Source organism: Odocoileus virginianus, chromosome 4, assembly GCF_023699985.2.
Source record: "Odocoileus virginianus isolate 20LAN1187 ecotype Illinois chromosome 4, Ovbor_1.2, whole genome shotgun sequence".
In the NCBI taxonomy this organism is placed as follows: domain Eukaryota; kingdom Metazoa; phylum Chordata; class Mammalia; order Artiodactyla; family Cervidae; genus Odocoileus; species Odocoileus virginianus.
In genome coordinates, this window is record NC_069677.1 from 81,422,651 (window position 1) to 81,444,532 (window position 21,882).

Sequence of the window (21,882 nt, forward strand, 5' to 3'; positions counted from 1 at the left end):
CCCTGGTTAAAAAAGCAAATCCCCTTAGCAAACTCCACCTGAACTTGGGCTTCGGAGAAGTGGGGCCACTATCGTCACCTGACGTGGGAGCGAGGTGTGCATCTCCACAGACCTTGACAACATACGTGTGGACCCCACCAAGCCTGCTCTCTGCATCTGCACCAGCAGCAGCCAATGCTCTGATGGTCCCCACCACCACGAGAGGTTTGCCTGGGTTGGTCTGTAGGGCTCAAGTGCATTTTCACTGCTGTGTCCCTGCATACTGTCACAATCTGTTTATCTATTCTCCAGCTGCCAGAGGTTTCATTACTTTGCTACTGTGTGCTGTGATGTTTCTACACACCTGTCATGGGGTTTATGGGCAGCACTTTCCCTGGAGTAGGTATGCAGAAGTGGATTATCCTTCCCGGGCACATGTACATATAGCTAACAGATTCAGCCCCGGTCAAGGATCAGCTCCACATTCATGACGTTCAGCACGTCTTCTGTGAGGGACTGACCACCTCCTCCACCCCAAAGTGCAGTTATTTAGCTTTTTCTTACTGAGAAAGCCAAATATAGGCTTGTTTTTTTTCTAGTAAGTATTTATTTATTTTTGGCTCTGATGGGTCTTCATCACTGCATGGACTTTTCCCTAGTTGCAATGACTGGAGGCTATTCTCCAGTTGTGGTGTGCAGGCTTCTCAATGTGGCAGCTTCTCTAGTTGCAGAGCACAGGCTCTAGGGCACACAGGCTTCACCAGCTGCAGCGCCTGGGCTCAGTGGTGTGGCTCCTGGGCACTCACGGGCTCAGCTGTGGTGCACAGGCTTAGTTGCTCCGGGGCATGCAGGATCTTCCCCGATGAGGGATCGAACCCAAGTCTCCTGAATTGGCAAGCAGATTCTTTACCACTGAGCCACCAGAGAAGTACTGCTTGTTTCTTTAATATACATAGAATGATCAAACTTGATAGGCTAAAACGCTAAAAATGCCTTTCAAAAGAACTGAGGTTATACTCAGCACTGGTTACCAAGCTCTAATGTAGTACTCAACAGATGGTAAACATTTCGTGGCTGAAAGCTCTGCTGCCTAGAAAATAATATATATTAGTTCCAGACCCGAAATGTTGGAGATAAACATTTCAGAAGTTGGGTGACCTTTGTTAATATCTGAAAATGCTGATGACTCCAAATTAAGGAGTTTGAATATATTTAAGTTTTGTCTTCAAAACATATCTTCCTCTTCAAAACATTTAACTGTTAACCAACATCATGATAAATTATTTATAATGTCCTTAATGATAACTTTTTCCTCCATCCCACATTACTAAAGTTTTGATTGGAAACCATTTAGAAACCTGATCATGTTTGAAGATTTCTTTTCAATTGGCATCAAGCCACTCCTTAAGTGAAGAGGTGTCAGGCCACCCAAATGCACAGTAATACATTGTATAACTTCTAACAAGTATGACCATTACCCAGAAAGTGAGTATTTGCCTCTCATTTGCTCACTCAGCAACACTCACTGAGCACCTCTGTGTACCGGGCCTTGAGCACACAGCCTGTGCTGTCTAAAAGCTTGCAGTGCATGGAAGAAGATGACAAAGCACTGAACACACCCTGACACATGTGCTCAGAGCTCCCTCTCTAAGCTCGGTGCCCTAAACTCAGTTCTAAAATACCTCTACTGTTTTAAGACATTTTATGGAAAAGCCTCCAGAATCACTTTCCAAGAAGTACAGTCTGCATTCTGATTATCCCACGTCAGTTCTCTCCCATTTGGAGGCTGGGCATCTACAGGCAAAGTCAGCCTGTCGGTCCTGATGGTGAACTGTCACTTGCTGAGGCTCTGATCTGCGGGGCTGACACAGCCACTTACAGCTGCCCCTACTAGACATGCAGTAGGACTGGTCTGGTCACACAGTGGGGACGGGTCTTCCTGCGGTGCTCACAAGCTAGTTCTGCACCACAGAACCTGACAGATGTCCTAAGCGGGGCTTCTCACTCACCAAACTGTTGGTAATGACTGGGGAGCCCACAGCTGGGGGTGTAAACCAATAGTAACTGCAAGCAGGGGGAACAAGTACCCCATCCCCAGAGGAATTTCTCTAAAGCCCACTCTGCAGAGCTGCTGCCCTTCCTGACCACACATGCTGTATGCTCAGGGACCCCCGCATAAAGCACGCTATGTCAGTGACCAGTGCTGCTACAGAGTAAGCCTACTTCATGGAGCCGAACCCCAGGTCCGGTTGGGGTGTGTGTGCCTACCTTATGGAGAACTAAGCAGTGGCTGAAGAATTATGGAGAACCCCTCCCTGCCACAGCCCTCCAGCTCACCCCCCAGGACTTCCCTCTCTCCATCTTCCTGCTCATCCCCCAGTGGCACCCTCTCTCCAGCCGGGACTTTACCCAACCCATTCAATGACACTCGCAGCAGGTCTGGCTCCCACACTGACCCTAAGAAGCAACGAGAACACAAGCTCAAAAAGCTTCCTGTGGCTTGTGTCAACAGGACTGGTAAAATCATAATGAAGGTTGGGCAATAAGAAAGTTGTGTATAAAAGACTCTGGGGAGAGTTTAAAAGGCTGGAAGTAACCCTAACTCCTGAAATCCAGATCTCCAATGTGAAACACAAAATGAGTTTTTCCAGCTCTTACTGAGCATCAAGGAGAATGACAGCACCAGTGTCACATGACTCCAGTGGGAAAACAAGACACAACCAGGAGTCTCTGAGGGTCCACCGTGACAGACCCAGGGCCAGCATGACACCTGGGGGCCCTTGGCAACCCCAAGGTCAGGGCACAACCCTGAACAGAATAGCCCAGACTCTGCCTGTGCTGGGCACTCTGCATGCCAGACTGATGCCCCACGGCTGGAGGTGGAAGGGTAAGGGCTGATGCTGGTGAGGATGGGGAAATTCCAGACACTTCACACCCTGAGGGCTGGCTGCATGAGGAAGAGGTGAGCAGGATCCGCCCCCCCACCCAGCGGTTCATCACCACCTGCCAGAACTCACTTCCCCAGCCTCGGCAGACAGAGCCTGGCCTCGGGCTGGCCTGGGGCTACCCACAGTCCTATCAAGTGGCCACATGGTGCAGACGCCAAAGAGGCTGATAAGGATGTAAAAATTATCAACAGAGAACATAGTCCTGGTTGGCATAGCAAGAAGGTCATCCCCTTGGAGGTACAGATGCCGAGGCTTAAACGATACAGCCAACAGCCACCCTGCCATCAGCACAAGCACCTTGAGAAGCCCCAGGGCCCACTGGTGTCCAACCACCAGATGTTGTCGGAAGTTTCTAGACTTGGAGAGTTTAACAAGGGTCTTCCAAAAAAAAGGCAGATAAACTGGAGCTAGTGAGAAATTAAACAGCCTGAGAGGACATAACATTGAAAGAACTCACGGAGGCCAAGTCACAACAACGTCCCATTTGTCACCAAAGAGGGGGCCCTGGGGCCCCTGGAGACAGTCAAGTCTGTTATATGGCCACTGACCCCCAGGGCCCATCAGGACTTCAAGAGAAGCAAAAGGAACACGGTGCCATGAACCAGCCCTTCATCCCAGGAAGATGCGCCGTGTCATGGAAAATTCAAAGCCACCCAGGTCCTAGAAGAGCTGGCCAATACAAACCCCAGGGCCCTGTGGACAGTGGTCAGAGCACAGCTGGGAGAACGCAGGCTGAAACGGAGCCAGTGGGGAGGGAGAACTCGGAGATGCCAAAGCAAGAGACGACAACTAACTGAGCAAAGTCCCAGAGAGCAACTAAGCAAAAGTACAGCTAGTGAAAGCCCCCCAAGCCCACAAGGCCACATGAGAGAACTGCTGGTGAGGCCGGTAAAGAGTGAGGCAGTGAGGGGGGTACGTGTAGGCCACGCCCCTCAGTTCTCCCTGGGGAGCAGGCAGGAAAGCATCTGCTGGGACCTCCATACCTATGCTGCAGAGAAATAAAGGACAGATGAGGGTTGCAGGGGGCTCAGGACCAGGGGACAGTGAACCAGCATGACTGTGCATCTGGAAACCTTCTCCTCCAGCACCACGGCAACCAGGAAGGGAGCAGGTGACGGCTGGTCCAAGGTCAGCGCTCAGGAGATGATGGGGAGGGGCCTGGGGCTGCTGACAGAAAGAGGAAGGGAAACCCTGACGTGCCTCGCCAGCAGATCCAAGTGAGCTGGGTGGCCAACGGAATGACTGGAGGAGAGAGAAGCAGTGTGAAGCGGGAGTCTCGGCAAGGTTTAGAGGCAACGGGAGGAAGGAGCTGAACGTGACAGCAGTACGTGTCTGAGGACCGAGACGGACCTTCCCACCCCAGAGGCTGACAATGCACATGGGGACAAAGTCCAGGACCCTCTGCATGCTGTCATAACAACGAACGTGTGTCATGACTTATCTGCCCAAATCCACACATGGACCACAGCTGGAGCGAACGCAGGTACACTATGGTCTCTGGGCAATTATGATGCGTCAAAGCAAGTTCAGCCTTGGTAAAAAAAATCCTCGTGAGTCACACTGATAATGGGGAGAGTCCTGCATGGGGAACAGGGCAGAGGTTTATGGGGAAGTTTTGTATATTCCTCTCAATCTTGCTGTGAAACTAAAAACTTGCTCTAAATAATTTTTTTTTTAATCCCCATCTCTAGCTCTGAGGCACCCAAGCTATTGAAAAGGAGCAGCCTTTGATCATGAAGGTGGAAAGGAAAGTAAAATCCCCAAGAAAATGGCAAGATGCAGTCAAATCAAGGAGAGGTCAAAAAGCAAAGGAAGCGCTTGCAGAACAAGAGGTCCTAGTTCAGAGCACTTGGGGCTGGACTTCAGCAGCGATGCAGGACCAGCATTGCTGGGTGACAGCGTGCATCATCAGGAGGCAGCCAGAGAGAGCCAAGTGGGGGACCTGCTTCAGTGACCCCAAGAGTGCTCGAGGCTGACAGCTGCTCACGCTGTGCTCAGGAGTCAGACGTAAGCCTCTCAGGTAAGCAAGCAAACGTCTCTGCAAGTGGTCCTCCCACCTCCCGCTGCAGCGGACAGGAGCCCATCAGGACAAAGAGGCAGAGAGCTCCGTGCACCAGATCCAGAAAGGCGAGAAAAGACCCGGGCCCCATAGCGCACGACAGAAACTGGAGGAGGGGCTTGGCTGGCCCCGAAAACACTGACCGTGTACAGACACAGAAGCAGGAGACAACAGAAGGATAACAAATCATTAAGAAAAAGACAACTCAACAGAAAATGGGCAACGGGCATTCATGGGAAAAACTCACGCTATGAACACGTAAAGAGAGTCTCACCCTCACTGGTAAGTTAAACCTAAAGACAGAAACAGAGAGAACACGAGTGTTGTTCACAGGAACAGAACCATGAAGAACTGACGAGGGAGCGGGAAGGCAGAGCTCTGTGCGGGTGCGTGCAAGTATGCACTCTGGTGACCCATGGGGCAGCACTGTATAAAACTGAACGTGCATGCCCTTCGTCTCAAACACTGCACTTCTGGGAAAACTCTTCAAAGAACTCTCACACAGGTTAGCAAGGACATGTTTGCCAAAGATTTTCACTTTAACATTACATTTGTAGAGTAAAACACGAAAATAATATAAATGTCCATCCACAGTGAGAACATAATTCAAATGTTACACTTTCTTTGATGCAAAATACTTACAAGCGTAAGAAGATTCACACACAACTTGTAAAAATACACACACCACTAGGTAAGTTACATGTCACACTGTATTACATGTACTACTCATGTACAGACACATGCTTAGATGGATTGGAGAGCTTTGCTCCAGAGAAGACCGAGTCAACCCACCCACCCTCTCGCTGTCTCTGATGCGGCTATAAACTCTAGACAGAATACACGGAGCAGCTAGGTTAGGCCCCGGAAAAGGAAACAGAAGCAGGTGGATTGTGAAGAAGACCAGAACTGTAAGAACCACCAAACCACCAGTTCGCCACTCAGCACCCAAGCCCAAGGTGGCCCTGACCCACATGGAGCATGCCAGGAGAAGCCCAGGGCTCGGGCTCGAGCAGATGAGGGGCGCAGCGACCAGGCCGGCGGCGGGAGCCCTCGGGTAACACAGACACCGTGGGAAGGGAATCGTCCTCGTTGCCCAAAGGAACTGGGATCCTCTGCACTCCAGCACTTGCCCAGGTGCGGGCACAGGGCAGGAATGTGACACCTCAGGACACAGAGAACCAGCCTTCCAGGGGAAGGATTAAAGAGGGGGTCCTGGGAACAAACAAGCACCAAGACGTCATGGAGAGTTAGGAACTCAGGAATGTGACCCCACGAGGTCGCCTATAGACTCTGGGCCTCACCCCAGGTATGCATGTGTGGAACTGATCATAAGCAGCATGTCCTAGACTCTGAGAACTAAAATATCACTTCATCCAGGTCTCAGACAGGGACACATGCGAGAGGCAGACCCAACAACACTGCCAAGGCTTCTTAAAAGTGGAACTGATGGGAATGGTTAGGTGATTAGATGGTTAGTGGTTTGATGATCTAGTGGTCAGGATTCAGCACTTCCACTGCCATGGCCCAGGTTCAATCCCTGGTCAGGGAACTGTGACCCTGCAAGTCACGTAATGTGGCTAAAACCAAAACAACAACAAAAAATGGAACTGACATGAAAGCCATAAACAGAGAAGGCTGGTCAGAACTTGTGACCTGACCCCAACCAGGCTGACTGCCTGCTGAAACAAAACATCAACATTTCCCATAAGATTTAAGCAAGACTCAGGACCTCAAAACATAATATTCAAATGTCCAGGATACAACCCAAAAATTACTCAGCCTATAAAGAAACAGGAAAAATCCCAACTCATGTGGAACAAGAGAATCAAAACATACCAAAGCCAAGATGACACAGATATGAGAAGTATCTGACAAAGACTTAAAGAAGCTATTAAATAAAGTGCTCCAAAAAGTAAAAGCAAACACCTGAAATAAATGGTGCAGTAGCAGAATCTGAAAATTGATCAAGGTTTCCTATCCTAATCCCTGCGGCTGACACGTAACACCCTGGTCATGTTAAGCTGGGCTTGCCTGTATCACAACAGTAAAGTACAGGAGTGGCGGGTTCAATCCCTGGGTCGGAAGATTCCCTGGAAAAAGAAATGGCAACCCACTCCACTATTCTTGCCTGGGAAATCCCATGGACAGAGGAGCCTGGAAGATTCCAAAAGAGTCAGACATGTTACGTTACCTAGTCAAGGCAGTGAGACTCAGCAGATACAAATGAGGTCACTAATAAGCTGGCTCTGAGTTAATCAAAAAGGCATTTATTCAGTTATGCCAAATGTAAACCCACGACCCCATTGCTGTGATCTGAAGATGGGGTGGGGGTCAGGTGATAAGGAATTCAATCACCCCGGAAGCTAAACGTGGCCCCACCTGACAGCCAGCAAGGAGACAGGGACCAGACTCCTGTGAACACAGAAGGAATTGGGTTCCTGGAGGAATTGGGTTCCTCCAGCAACCTGAATGCACGTGGAAGCAGACTCCTACCCAGAACCTCTGGAAAGAGACCCAAGCAGACTCCTACCCAGAACCTCTGGAAAGAGACCCAACTGGACCATCCTTGATTTGGGCCTCGTGAGGCCCTGTTGGGAAACCAAGCAAGCCCACTCAAATCTCTGACCTACAGACCCTGAAGGAGGTGTTGTTTCAACCACTAAGTACGCAGTAACTTGTTACACACAAGCGGAAAGTGAGTCCAGGTTCTGGCCCTTGGAAGTGGGGTGCTGCCACAGCCATCACCTAGTCTAAAGCTCACCCATGACAGCATCTGGGACTCACTGATTGCCTTGAGGTGGGAAGATTCCTTTTGCTTGTATTATTTTTCTAAAGCAGTATCAAATAGTACGTCCCTAATTCTCTAAGAAATTTGTTTCTTCTATTTTTTAGAGCTATAGCTAAATTAACTGCGTTTGCTTGAAAAAGAGGCCCAATCAGCAAATTCTAACTCTTTTTGTAAATAGACGTGAACTTTTCAATACTAGCCACCGTACACTTTGAGTTTGGTACACTGTCCGGGCTTCAGGTCCCCCAGAAGCTGCAGTATGGTGTCCAGGAGCACCCGACTCGAGTTAACCAGGAATTCACGGCCACTGGCTATGGCAGCTACATCTGCAACAGAAAGAGGACACAGAGCGTCAAAATCACCGCTACTTCAAAACCTAGAGAAGTCTGTCCAAGACAGAGGAGTGTTGCTGTCTTTCTCCTAACACACCTAATGAACACAGAATAGTTATCCACAGAGCCAACAGCCAGAATAAGGTAACTGAGAAGCATGGCAGTTCCTAAGAAGGTGAGCAACGGTCACTGCGATTGGCAAGGGCTGGGCAGTAGAACAGAGCTCTGGGTCTAAACACAGGTGCAGTCCGGCCGCAGCACAGCCAGTGGACACCAGGCTCCAGGACACTGGATAAACAGCTATGAGCGGTCAGGGTCCAAACAGAAGGTAGGGGCTGATGACTTTATCTGGGACCAAGGACACTAAAATACACTTTCAACTCCAGGAGTGAAATCCTGATGACTTTAAACTAGAATACCAAACTGAAATCATGAGGTCAAAAGAGACCAAGACAAAAACTGATTATAAGAAAAAATTTTTTTATAAATTGTACACACCATTGTGGGTCAGCAAGTGTCACCTTTCTTCATGCTTGAGGTCCCACAGAACCAACAAGGACACCAGACCAAGTCATCACCCTGCCTCCCCAGGGACACTGTGGAGCTAACACTGGCTCCATCACACTCCCAGATACCTACAAGGACACGTCAGTACTCTAGAATACTTATGTATGTGCCAGTACGATTTTTCCTTGGCTAGGTCTAACAATAAAGCATGATTCAGAGTGACTGAAATTCCTAACCCACGAACCGTTCTGGCTGGAGGAGACACAGGGCAGCAGCACCCCCAGGCTTCTTCTGACCTCACCGGACACACTTCCAGTTAGGTGTGCGCTGTTCACTGGGTGGTTCTGGCAAGACCCTCTACAAGTTTAAGGAAGCATTCTTCTATTTTTCGTTTACTAATAAGTATCAAGAATGGAGGATAAATTTTATCACTGACTTGCTCTGTCTTTGATTAATTGTAATCTAATAGAATATAAATTTCATCTATGCTACCAGGCCAACCCTATGGAACCAGATCCTGGACAATCTTGATCAAAGGAGAATATTAAAGTCTCCTAAACCTAACAGATTTGTTCCCATTTTTGCTTGGTATTCCAGCAATTTTTGCCTCATAATTGCCTCACGCTATTTAATTTGGGACATAATTTCGTGACAGCGATAACTTTACTGAAGACAGGACCCTTCACTGATACAAATGTAATCTTATTTGTTCAATGAATTTGAACCTGATGACTATATTTTTTATCACAGGAAACACTCTAGTTTTACTAAAGAAATACCTGAGGGGAAATGAAGCATTGGGCATCATAAACTCAAAGTCATTTTAAGGAAATTTTTGAAGATGACATTCATCACATTAAGACTACATACTGGCAGGAAAACACACATTCTAGCTACATACTTCAGTAGTTTCCAGAGATGACTTGCCAACAAACCATGCCTCTAGTCTGCACACCATGTGTTGTTCCTGACTTGTGTATGAGCAGCAGAACACAATCCACCTGCTGCACGACTTTCAAGGCAAGATAGAAAGAACCCGGCAGCTTCCACCTCTGTCCCTTGCCAGCTGCTCTAGGAGCCCTGGTTGCTAGGAAGGAAATCTGACTCTTGCTGAGATGCAACTACATTCAAGTATACCATGGAGAGGCCCAAGACTCCACAAAGAGAGGAGGAGTTCTGCTCATCCCCAGCTGTTGTACCCACAGCAATGTGAGCCAGCCCAGCTGAGGTCCCAGACAGAGCAGAGCAGCAGCAGATCCTCCTTGCCCAGTCCAGAGCAAACTGCAAGTTCCTGAGAGAAATAAATGACTGCTATTGTCTAATGACAAGGTTTGGGGGCAGTTTGTTACACAGCAACAGATAACAGAAACATCACTAATATGTCAGTGAAGAAAAAAGTTACAGAGCAAAATGTAAATTGTATCAGAGAAGCAACACCACTCAACAAGACACAGCAACCTTACTGTGAGTGAGGTCCCTTCCCACGCATCCAGTACTGTTAGGGTGAAGGCCAATCCTCCCTTTCACTAAGCATTGATGAAGGAGCAACTATGAAGTAAAATAAATGTCAACAAAGTCCTACACTGACAGCTCCGGTAACTATCAGTCTATCCGGGATACTTATGAGTTGGCCCTAGGACTGTGAAGGATTGCTGGTTTAATTTTCTGTTAAACTGCACATTTTTTCTTCTCTAGGTTCATTTTTCTTCAAAGTTTATAGGTATTTCTAGAAGTTACCATAGTAATTGTATAATTTAAGAAATGAAACTAGTGTGAATTATATATGCTGATTAAAAAATTTAAAATGTTGAGGGGTATTATGTCTGATACTTTTGCTTTACCTTGTAATTATTTTGTCTTATTTTTTACAATAGGAATCATAATAAGGTACTGACACAATAACAGTAACACAGATCAATGGTAGATGTGAGAGTCCAGAAATAAACACTCAAATTTATGATTAACTGATTTTAAAGAATGGGATCGAGACAATTGAATGGAGAAAGGATAAAAGAATAATCTTTTCAACAAATGGTGCTGGGACAACTGGATAGCCACATGCAAAGATAAAAGACTGAATCCCTACCTTACACCATACACAAAAATTAACCCAAAATGGATAAAAGAGCCAAATGTGTGAGCTAAAACTATAAAACTCCTAGAAGAAAACACAGGGGTAAATCTTCATTCTTGAATTAAGCCAATGACTTCTTATATATGACAACAAAAAAACTAAAGAAAAAATACGCTGGATATCATCAAAAAGTACCACTTTTGTGCTTCAAAGGACACTACCAAGAAAGCGAAAAGACAACTACAGAATGGCAGAAAAGTTTTGCAAATAATATACCTGATAAGGGACTGATATCTAGAATATACAAAGAACTCTAACAACTCAACAATAAGACAAATGACGTAATTTTGAAATGTGCAAAGGACTTACATAGACATTTCGCCAAAGAGGGATACAAATGACCAATGAATACACGAAAAGATGCTCCACCTGCCTCACTGGGTTAGAGGAACTCCGACCATGGAAGTGTGTGTGTGCAGATGTCAGGGCGCCCAGGCACGGAACATCGAGGGCCAGGCCCACGCTGGCGGAGCCCCACTGCCGCCAGGTGCTGTCACCTGCTGACCCACCACGAATTAGAGCTCCAAGCAGAACCCCCAACTTTCCAACAGCCCATCGACAAGTGTAGTTACTTTCTTTCAATTTGTTCAGATTCCTTCCCTTAACACTGAACTGCACTCTCAGGAAAGACAGACTCCCAGCACCTTCTCTTTCTCCCAATCTCTAACTGTCCTTCTGAGACCATCATCAACCCCTCTCTCTGGGACACAGCTCCTGTAAAGTTTAATGGATAGGTGTTTATTTGTAAATGAAATGGATAAAGAAAAGGCACTACAGAAGCAAAATTTTTAGAGTCCTAGAAAACTCTCCTACACACAAATCACAGCTAATCTGAATATTATTTGCCCATACTATGTATGATTCAAGAAACAACCACAAAATTAACTATAATCCCAGAACCCCATCAGTGAAAGATTCTATTGTCATGTCCAACTCTTTGCAGCATGCTAGGCTTCCCTGTCCTTTACCATCTCCCAGGTTTGCTCAAACTCATGTCCATTGAGTTGATGCCTCCATCCAGTCATCTCATCTTCTGTTGCCCCCTTCTCCTCCTGTCCTCAATCTCACAGTCCTCCTCTAACACTCCATCAATCTGGAAAACTCTAAGACTGACTGTGCTTAAGTGAAAGAGGAGAGTGAAAAAGCAGGCTTAAAGCTCAACATTCAGAAAGCTAAGATCATGGCATCTGGTCCCATTACTTCTTGGCAAATAGATGGGGAAACAGTGGCTGACTTCATTTTGGGGGGTCCTCCAAAATCAATGCAGATGATGACTGCAGCCATGAAATTAAAAGACACTTACTCCTTGGAAGGAAAGCTATGACGAACCTAGACAGCATATTAAGAAGCAGAGACATTACTTTGTCAACAAAGGTCCGTCCAGTCAAGGCTATAAGTAGTCATGTATGGATGTGAGAGTTGGACTATAAAGAAAGCTGAGTGACAAAGAATTGATGCTTTTGAACTGTGGTGTTGAAGAAGACTCTTGAGTCCCTTGGACAGCAAGAGATCCAACCAGTCCATCCTAAAGGAGATCAGTCCTGAGTGTTCATTGAAGGGACTGATGTTGAAGCTGAAACTCCAATACTTTGGCCACCTGATGCGAAGAGCTGACTCCCTGACACTGGGAAAGATTGAGGGCAGGAGGAGAAGGGGTCGACGGAGGATGAGATGGTTGGATGGCATCACCGATTCAATGGACATGAGTTTGGGTGAACTCCGGGAGTTGGTGATAGACAGGGAAGCCTGGTGTGCTGCAGTTCACGGGGCCACAAAAGAGTCGGACACAACTAAGCAACTGAACTGAACTGCCTGTGCTTATCTTTTAACTGAGTCAGCTACAAAAGGGACATGAGTTTCAAGGAAACACTCCAATTCCACAAAACAGCTCCTTATCTTGATCACACTCTGTCAACTGAAGGGAGGGCATTATCTAAGGAGAGATTACAAAGTATCCCCAATTATCCAAGACAAACCACTGAAAGATGACTAAGAAAATGTCTGTGATTAACTGGATATTGTAGATAACAGGTATCAAATTCTCCTGAATTAGAAAGACCTCTATATAGATAGACGACATCAAACATGTCAGATTCACACCTAGGGGACACAGAAACCAAAACAGGCTTCAGCATCTCAAAATAGCTCTCTGCAATTACCTCTAACACCCCAGATTATCATAAACTTTCTGTGTACAAGACAGGTGAAGGCCATGATACAGGGCAGTGGTTCTCTAAGTGGCAAGGGAGCACAATTCTGCTGCCAAGAGACACCTGGCAACCACTGGAGACACTCTTGGCTGTCAGCCCTGGGGCTGCTCCTGGGCTCTCAGGGCAGAGCGCAGGGATGTTCCTAAACTCTACAGTGCAAGGAACACCCCCAAACAGAGAATTCACTGCCGAGGCTGAGAAACACTGTCCTAGGGACAGTTACTCAAGGATATGGCACACGGGGAAGGCCAACTGCCCCTCAGAGACCATCGCCTGACCCAAGAGGCAAGGCTCCCAGCCGCCCTTCTTAAAGCACCCGCAGTCCAAGGCTGGGGCAGACCTTAATCCTCATCTGGGGGCCTAAGCCTCTCTTTTCAGAAGACGAAGCTGGGGGTCACAGTGTAAAGAGCACAGGGCTGGTCAGTGGTGGAAGAGGAACTGGACTCTGCTCCCCGTCAGTGCAAGCACGTGAGGGTGGGAATCAGGAGGCAGACGCACAGAGGAGCCAGGAGCAGCGCTGGTCACTGACACACGGGCACGCTGCTGTAAGCTCTGTGCAACTATTACATCCACGACAGATAGGCTGGATCCAGTCCTGCCACAGATTATCAACAATCAAAAAAGTAATTTGGGGGAGTTCTCTGGCAATCTAGTAGTTAGGATTCAGCACTCTCACTGCTGGGCCTGGGTCCTCCCTTGTCAGGAAACAAAGATCCCACAAGTGTGAGGCATGGCAAAAAAAAAAAAAAAGAAATTTTGATTCTTTAATCATTACCTAAGGGCTTCCCTGGTGGCTCGGTGGTAAAGAATCCGCCTGCAAGTGCAGGAGACATGATTTTGATCCCTGGGTCAAGAAGATCCCCTGGAGAAGAAACTGGCAACCCCCTCCAGTATTCTTGCCTGGGAAACCCCATGGACAGAGGAGCCTGGTGGGTTACAGTCTATAGGGTCACAAAAGAGTTCGACACGACTTGAAGACTAAACAACAATCATTACCTAAGACTGCTTGAATGAATAAACCCAGAATTTAGAGACAAGGAGTGCAATTATGACTTCCAAATAGTCAAAAAGCAGAAAAGGTACTCAGAAAAATAAGTTTTTCATTTGTAAGCTAAGCAAGTTAACCTTCACAGGGTTGTGATAACAATTTGCCATCTTCTTTTAAGTTCTATATTTCTCCATTTATAAAAGTTGTAGAAAACAGTCACACACCCTATGTTAAACAGGACCCTGGGTTACAATATGTTACCACTTACCCATAGTTCAGTAACATGCACAACAATGTGTAAGGTACTGAGCAGGCATTATAAAAATAGTGAGGAAAATAAGGTCCAGAGAGTTGATATCCCAGAAAGTGGGCTAGCTGGGCCTAAAAATCCATACTTTGTATTACTATTAATCTATTATTAACAGCAGTGACTATGGATAAGAAAAATCCACTAAATTTCACAGTTTAAACCAATCTCTGATGGTTAGGACACAGTAAACTGAAAAAAGAGTGACACCTCCATTCTTTAAAAAGAGGCGGGTAGATAATTTGAAAAATCACAACTTATCCTGAACACATCCGAGTTGAGGCTGCAGAATCAACCGACTGACAGGGAAAACAAGAAAAGGCAGGGGCTACAAGGAGAAATGGGAGGCCAGCACCTGCTCCCCTAGGGTGGACACTGGACAGCAGACAGGCCAGCCAGGAAAATTCAGCTAGAAGGTGTAGCAAGCTGCCAGATGAGCAGCTGCTTGGTGCTGATGGTGGGCAGAGGGCCTGGCTGCGAAAGGAAGGAGGAGGGAGGGGGAGACAAGAGGGAGGCAATGGAACTTTTCCACATCTTCACTGTGGCAGTAACGTGACTGCATTCATTTGTCAAAACTTGCAGGACTGCAACAAGGTGAAAAAAAAAGCTGTAATGGGTGAGTTTCCCGCAGGTAAGTTTAGAAGGCAGAAATCTATCTGACAGCTAACCAGGGCATCTGCTGCACTGCCTACTCCCCATGGAACAGTCTTGGTATCTGAGACACGGAAGGCCCTGAGGCCTCAGGAGAGCGGCAGTAAACACCAACACAAGCGGGTAAACATTTCATCATGTTCATCAGCCTGTAAGTGGAATACAGACATGCCCACTCTGACTCTTCGTGAGGGCTCCTAAGTGAGCCACTCCAGACAGGGAAAAACAAAGCCAAGTTGGGCTTGTCTGCTGAGCAACAGGCTGGCCTTGCCCACTGGCCCATGACTTCACCACTGCACACCAGCTGGCAACTGAAGCAATTCAAAATCACAACTCAGCAGAATGGAAAGTCACATACATCACAGACTTTTGGAGTCACCTGCAAATAGCAGAAAATCTAATCATCAAATTTGCAAGTATTAAACATTCTGCTAAAAAAGAGACCCCAGGGACTTCCCTGGTGGTCCAGTGGCTAAGACTCCACACTCCCAATGTGGATGATCCAAGTTCCACCCATGGTCAAGGAACTAAATCCCTCACACTGCAACTAAAGATCCCATGTGCTGCCAAATAAATAAACTAACACCCGGGGCAGCCAAATACATAAGTATTTATTTAAAAAAGAAAAGAAGAAAAGATATCTTACAGCAATTTTAGAAGGTGAAGCAGTGCAAGCCTCAACCAGCTGAAGAGGCTATGATGAAAGTGCATGAGGCCGTCCTCCAGCAGACAAAGTGCCAGGCCAAATCAGGACTGGACAACACCCGGGTCTCAACATCTGCCCATGAAGAACATCACCGGCTCTTAAGGGCTTATGAAGAAATTGTCTACATGAGATCTACTGCATTAGGATTTCAGTAGATGAAGAAAAATAACATTTCCCCTCTATTTAAGAGCAGAGAATCACCCTAAGAGGAGCATAGCATACAGCAGATGAAAGAACAATGTAAAAAAATAAGTCATAGCACTATAACTATTTCACTGACTTCAGAACAAAAAGCCTTAATACTCACTAGTATAAACCACGTTTCACTATATTAGCATTAATTATTTAGTCATCTGGCTTTATCCTTTACAGCAGTTTTGCCATTAGAATTCTATCTAATCATAACTATAATCTTTGGGGAAAATTCACTAAAGAGACAATTTAGATTTTTTGGAATTCTTTAATTACAACAGCACAACAAGAGCAAGAGCCTAACTGAAGCTCTGCTTAAGGCTTTTACTTTAGGAAGATGTAAGTAAATGACAACGATGTCAAACAACAAGGAGCTAAACATACAGTTTTGACTTCCGTTAACATACAGAACTGAACAGAACATGCAGCGCCATCCTGTTTCCTAAGGTGAGCTGCTCATACTCACTGATGCTTACTTCTTTAGAATCACCCGGGTGATGCTCCACAACACACACCTGGTCCCTACCCCATCTACTGAGTCAGCGTCTCCAGGGCAGGAGCCTATCTGAACCAGAGATTCATGCACACACACCCTGCCTGTGATCACAGCTCTGGAATACATTCCGGAAAGTCACTATGTTCACAGGGAATTACTCACTTGTTACGATTCCGGCCAAAGCAAAAACAAATTGATTTTCATCAGAATCCAGCTCCTTAACATCCCCATCCAGTGATTTCACAAAACTCTCCATTGTTTGACCAGTGATGTTGAAAAACTTCAAAGCTTTATCCTGAAAGTTTAGAAATGAGAATGTCACAACCTTTCATGGCTACCAGCAGGAAAACACTTTTAAAGGGTAGGACACAGAAGAAAGACTCCAGTTTTAATTACAGAAGTAAAAATCTGTTCCCTCATTAAAACTTCCTATTGAAAAGATCAAGAAAAAAAAAGTTTGGGGCATGTAGAAAAATTACCTTGAAGACTGACATAGTAAAATAAAAATACATATGGGAAACAGTTCGAAATTATACAATGATGGAAGTACTTGGACAAATTCACCCAAAAATATACTAGAAATATACCAGAAAAATAGGTTATCTATTCTAGTCATGAAACCAGAGGTTTTCAAACCTTTGGCAGAAATTATTTTTCAAATAAAATCTTAAATGAAACCTCAACACATAAAAGACAGCAAACAGGCTCATCTGGTATTTAAGAGTCTTTGTGACCCCATGGACTGTAGCCCACCAGGCTCTTCTGTCCATGGAATTTCCCATGTCAGAAGACTGAAATGGGTTGCCCTTCCCTTTCCAGGGGATCTTCCTGACCCAGCGATCAAATCCGGGTCTCCTGCATGGAAGCCCATTTAAGTCTTCATTCCTCAGCAAAAAGTTTCCAAGTTCACAGAGCCTTGAAAGCACTTCCTTGGGGGAAGGAGGAGGAGGAGGCAGAGTTCTAAGAAACAGTCTGAAAACAAGAGCCTGTACAATGGCACAAGGGAACTACACGAGGTCATATAAATATCCTTACTGGATTGTGGAGATATTACACACCTCCAAAAATTAGCTGAAGAACACTAAGTTGTACACTTACAATAAATGAATTTTATGATACATAAGTTATACCTAAAGAAAGCTCAATAAACTTTAAAATATACTTAGTCCCTCCACCGTTTCTATCTCTACAAGTGATGAGTAAGTACTATACTGGCCCTCCCACCAACCATCCACCCTGGGTATTTATTTCCATTCAGGACCACATGATCCCCCAGAGTCAGAGCACAGTCTTCCTGGGCTATCATCCTCTTGGTTGAGGAGGCCATCCTGTCACCAGTCCTGCCTTCAACCACACAGCTCTCTCACTTCCCATTCCCCATTCTATCACTTGGGTGGGGAGCGGGGAGGGGCGGCTCCGATGTTGTTTTCCTGGCCAGTCTCCACATCCACAGCCTCACCCTCCCTCCATCCTCATTCACTGTCAGGTTAAGCTGCCCAAATTCTCTTGTCACTTTTTCATTCAAAAAGCCTTAAGGAATCCTGTCCCAGAGGCCTTAAGGAATCTGTCCCAGACTGCTCCATCAACACACTAACCCCTACCCTGTGTCAGGAGACACACTGTCCCTGCGTCTCACTCCAGGCCTGAGTACCGTTCTCTCCTCCCGAGCCACCCTCCTCACTTCCTGTTACTGCTGCTGTGCCAGTGAATCAAGGTTCACTTCAAAGCTCTCTTCCTCTGTGAAGCTCCTTGACATGTGTGTGCATATGCTATTAACATCTATTTTATATAAACATATATGATAAATAACACATGGGCTTCCCTGGTGGTGCAATGGTAAAGAATCTGCCTGCCAATGCAAGAGACGCAGGTTCGATCCCTGGGTCAGGAAGATCCCCTGGGGAAGGAAATGACAACCCACGCCAGTATTCTTGCCTGGGAAATCCCATGGACAAGGGAGCCTGGTGGGCTACAGTCCAAGGTACTGCAAAAGAGTTGGACATGACTCAGCAACTAAACAACAACAAAATACAACATTCAGGCAATGAACTATTGTATTACCCCTGGAAATAAGGTATGTAAAAGCACTTTACAGTCTGCGACATGTACATAGATGTTAAGTAACAATCCTGAAGTAGAGCTCCCTCCACCACACCATGCAGACTCTGGATGCAGACTCTGGGGCAGAAGGGCGCTCACTCCCTTTATCTGACACCCCGGGTCCAGGTTACCGCGGACCCTGCACAGCTGTGATTCCACAACTACCTGGCGCGCAAAACGAGCGGGTCTAGTCTGTGGGCGCCCCAACAGAGGCACGGCGCTTTCTGCGTGACAGCAGCGCAACTCCCGTGCCCAGCCGCCCCGCGGTGCGCTCACCCCTCCCAGGATGGCCTTGACCACCTCCTCGCTGCTGGAGACGCCCCACAGGATGGTGCAGGCCGCGGCACCCATCTCCGTGCAGTACTCGGCCTGCTGCAGCAGCTGCTGCTTGGCCTCGTTCAGCTGCTGTCGAAGAGCCAGCTTCTCCTGAAACCAAAACAGGGTGAGATCAGAGAAACGGACAGCATGTGGCCTCAGAGCGCCTCTACTGCGTTCCCCCTCTTGAAGACATTCTTAAAGAAATGAAACGAACACGGGATATAGTAAACAGCTGGCCAATGAAAACTAGCCCAGGGTGAGGCACAACCCGTATTTTTTTAAGGGCAGGGGCAAAAAGAACACTCTAAGAACATGCCCCTGAATTGGAGTTTGTAAATACTGCCAAAGACATGAATTCAACTTCATCTAAGTCAGATGGGAAACGCGGCATCTCAGCATACAGTGGCTATACCCAGGACAGGACACCTGAAGAAAGTAACAAGCCAACACAAAAGTTCTCTCATAGAGAAGTATTTCTAATGTAAAAACTCCAGGTGACACAGTCAAGACCAGGCAGGAAAGATGGGAGCAGAAGGAGGAGACGAGTGAGGTGGAAGGGCCTCCTGGGCGTGCCCTTGACCCAGCAAGCTAAGCCCAGAGTCACAGGAAGATGGAGCCCAGAATTCTCAGTCTCCCACAGCCCCCAAAGGAACAGTCAGCCAGGGTTCTTACCAAGGCAGCCGTCTCCCTGACGTTGCCTCTGTCCACACAAGCATTCCTAAAGGTTCACCTTCAGGAGAATCATGGCTGATGTGGGCATTCCCACCCTCCCCAACCATCAATGCTGGTGTCACTCTTCCATGTTTCCTGAGGTTTCCTGACTCAAGAAGTGTTAGTCACTCAGTTGTGTCCAACTCTTTTGAGACCCCATGGACTGTAGCCCGCCAGGCTCCTCTGTCCTAGGATTCTCCAGGCAAGAATGCTAGAGTGGGTTGCCATGCCCTCTTCCAGGGGATCTCCCCAACCCAGGGATCGTATCCAGGTCTCCCACACTGCAAGAGGATTCCCTACCATCTGAGCTACCACACAGTCATATTTACTTGAGAAAAATGTTCCCTGAGCCTAGGACACTTGCTAAAACTGCTTTATGTGATTTATTAACTCTAGGTCTTTAATATCTGCCTTCATCAGAACAGAAGCCTGGTTCCTAAATGTGCATTTCAGGCATTCAAGCTGTGGTGACATAGGCAAACACTGATTCACAGCCTTTCCTTCAGAATTCCAGCTTTTCTCACAACTGAAGCAGGATGCACTGTGATTAGTCTGGTTATCTTGGCTCTTCTGTAAGATCAACAAGAACTGTTGGGAATGACCATCAGAACTGTCTTCTGTGGTCACATCTGGCGGTTGCAGGCAGATATGCCCTGACACAGGGCTGTACAAACTGTACAAGGATATCCAGAACTAAAAGAAAATAATCCCATTCACAATAACACTCACCTTCCATCTAGACTGTATCAAGAACACTTTACCTTTTAATTAATTAATTTTTAATGGAAGGATAGTTGCTTTACAACACTGTGTTGGTTTCTGCCAGACATCAGCATGAATCAGCCATAGGGACACATATGCCCCTTCCTCCTGAACCTCTTTCCCACCCCCCACACGACCCCACCCCTCTAGGTTGTCACAGAGCACCGAGCTGAGCTCCCTGCGTCACACAGCAAATTCCCACTGGCTATCTACTTTACAAGCAGTGATGTATATGTTTCCACGCTACTCTCTCCATTTGTCCCACTCTCTCCTTCCCCAACTGTGTCCAAAAGTCTGTTCTCTATGTCTGGAACTCCACTGCTGCCCTGAAAATAGGCTCATCAGTATCACCTTTCTAGATTCCATATATATGTGTTAATATACAATATTTGTCTTTCTCTTTCTGAATTACTTCTCTCTGTATAATAGGCTCTACGTTCCTCCACCTCTTTAGGGCTGACTCAAATGTGTTCTTTTTTATAGTTGAGTAATATTCCATTGTATATATGTACCATGATTTCTGTATCCATTCATCTATCGATAAACATCTAGATCACTTCCATGTCCTAACTACTATAAATAGTGCTGCAATGAACACTGGGGTACATGTGCTTTTTTCAATTGTGATTTCCTCAGGGTATATGCCCAGTAGTGGAATTGTTGGCTCATATGGTAGTTTTATTCCTATTTTTTTAAGGAATCTACATACTGCTCTCCATAATGGCTGTATCAGTTTACATTCCCACCAAAAATCCAAGAGGGTTCCCTTTTCTCCATACCCTCTCTCCAGCATTTATTGTTTGTAGATTTTTTGATGATGGCCATTCTGATCAGTGTGAGGTGATATCTCATTGTAGTTTTAATGTGCATTTCTCTAATAATGAACAATGTTGAGATGAAAACACATCTTTTCATGTGCTTATTAGCCATCTGGATATCTTCTCTGGATAAATCTTTTTAGCTCTTCTGCCCAATTTTTGATTGGGTTGTTTATTTTTCTGGTATTGAGCTCCATGAGCTGCTTATATATTTTAGAGATTAATCTTGTCAGTTGTTTCACTTGCTATTATTTTCTTCCATTCTGAGGGTTGTCTTTTCATCTTGTTTATAGTTTCCTTTGCCATGCAAAAGCTTTAAGTTTAATTAGGTCCCATTTGTTTATTTCTGTTTTTATTTCCACTATTCTAGGAGGTGGGTCATAGAGGATCTTAGTATATATCAAGAACTCTTCAAATTTAACAGTTAAAAAAAGTCCAACTAGAAAATGGGCAAAAGACATAAACAGATACTGTATAGGAGAGAATATATAGACAACAAATAAGCACATGAAATGATGTTCAGCATTATAAGCCAACAGGGAAATGCAAATTAAAAATTACAACACATCTATCAGAACAGCTAGAATAAAAAACAGTGAGAACACCAAATGCTAATCAGGATGTGGAGGAAGTGAATCACTCAGCACTGCTGGTGATGATATGAAACGGTATGACCACTCTGAAAAACAACTGGGTAATTTCCTACAAAATTGAACATGCACCTACCATGCAACCCAGTAATTGCACTCTTGGGCATTTAGCCCAGAGAAATGGAAACATACATTCACACAAAAACCTACATACAGATGTTCATAATATCTTTATTCACAATATCAAAAAAAAAAAAAAAAAAAGGAAATAACCCAAATGTCCTTA

The 21,882-nt window shown here is 45.9% G+C and overlaps 1 protein-coding gene across 3 annotated transcripts in view; it reads right to left on the reverse strand.

The window, feature by feature from the left end:
• HSF2BP (heat shock transcription factor 2 binding protein) overlaps window positions 1-21,882 on the reverse strand; it is a 79,429-nt gene that overhangs the window by 39,081 nt on the left and 18,466 nt on the right. For 2 of the 3 annotated variants that reach the window (XM_020891529.2, XM_020891527.2), the window contains 3 exons: window positions 18,674-18,823; window positions 16,460-16,592; window positions 7,983-8,100 (listed from right to left, as the gene is read on the reverse strand). In XM_020891529.2, coding sequence (XP_020747188.1) covers window positions 7,983-8,100; window positions 16,460-16,592; window positions 18,674-18,823 — 401 coding nt within the window. The remainder of the gene's footprint in view (window positions 1-7,982; window positions 8,101-16,459; window positions 16,593-18,673; window positions 18,824-21,882) is intronic. The other variant, XM_020891530.2, reaches the window with a different exon arrangement.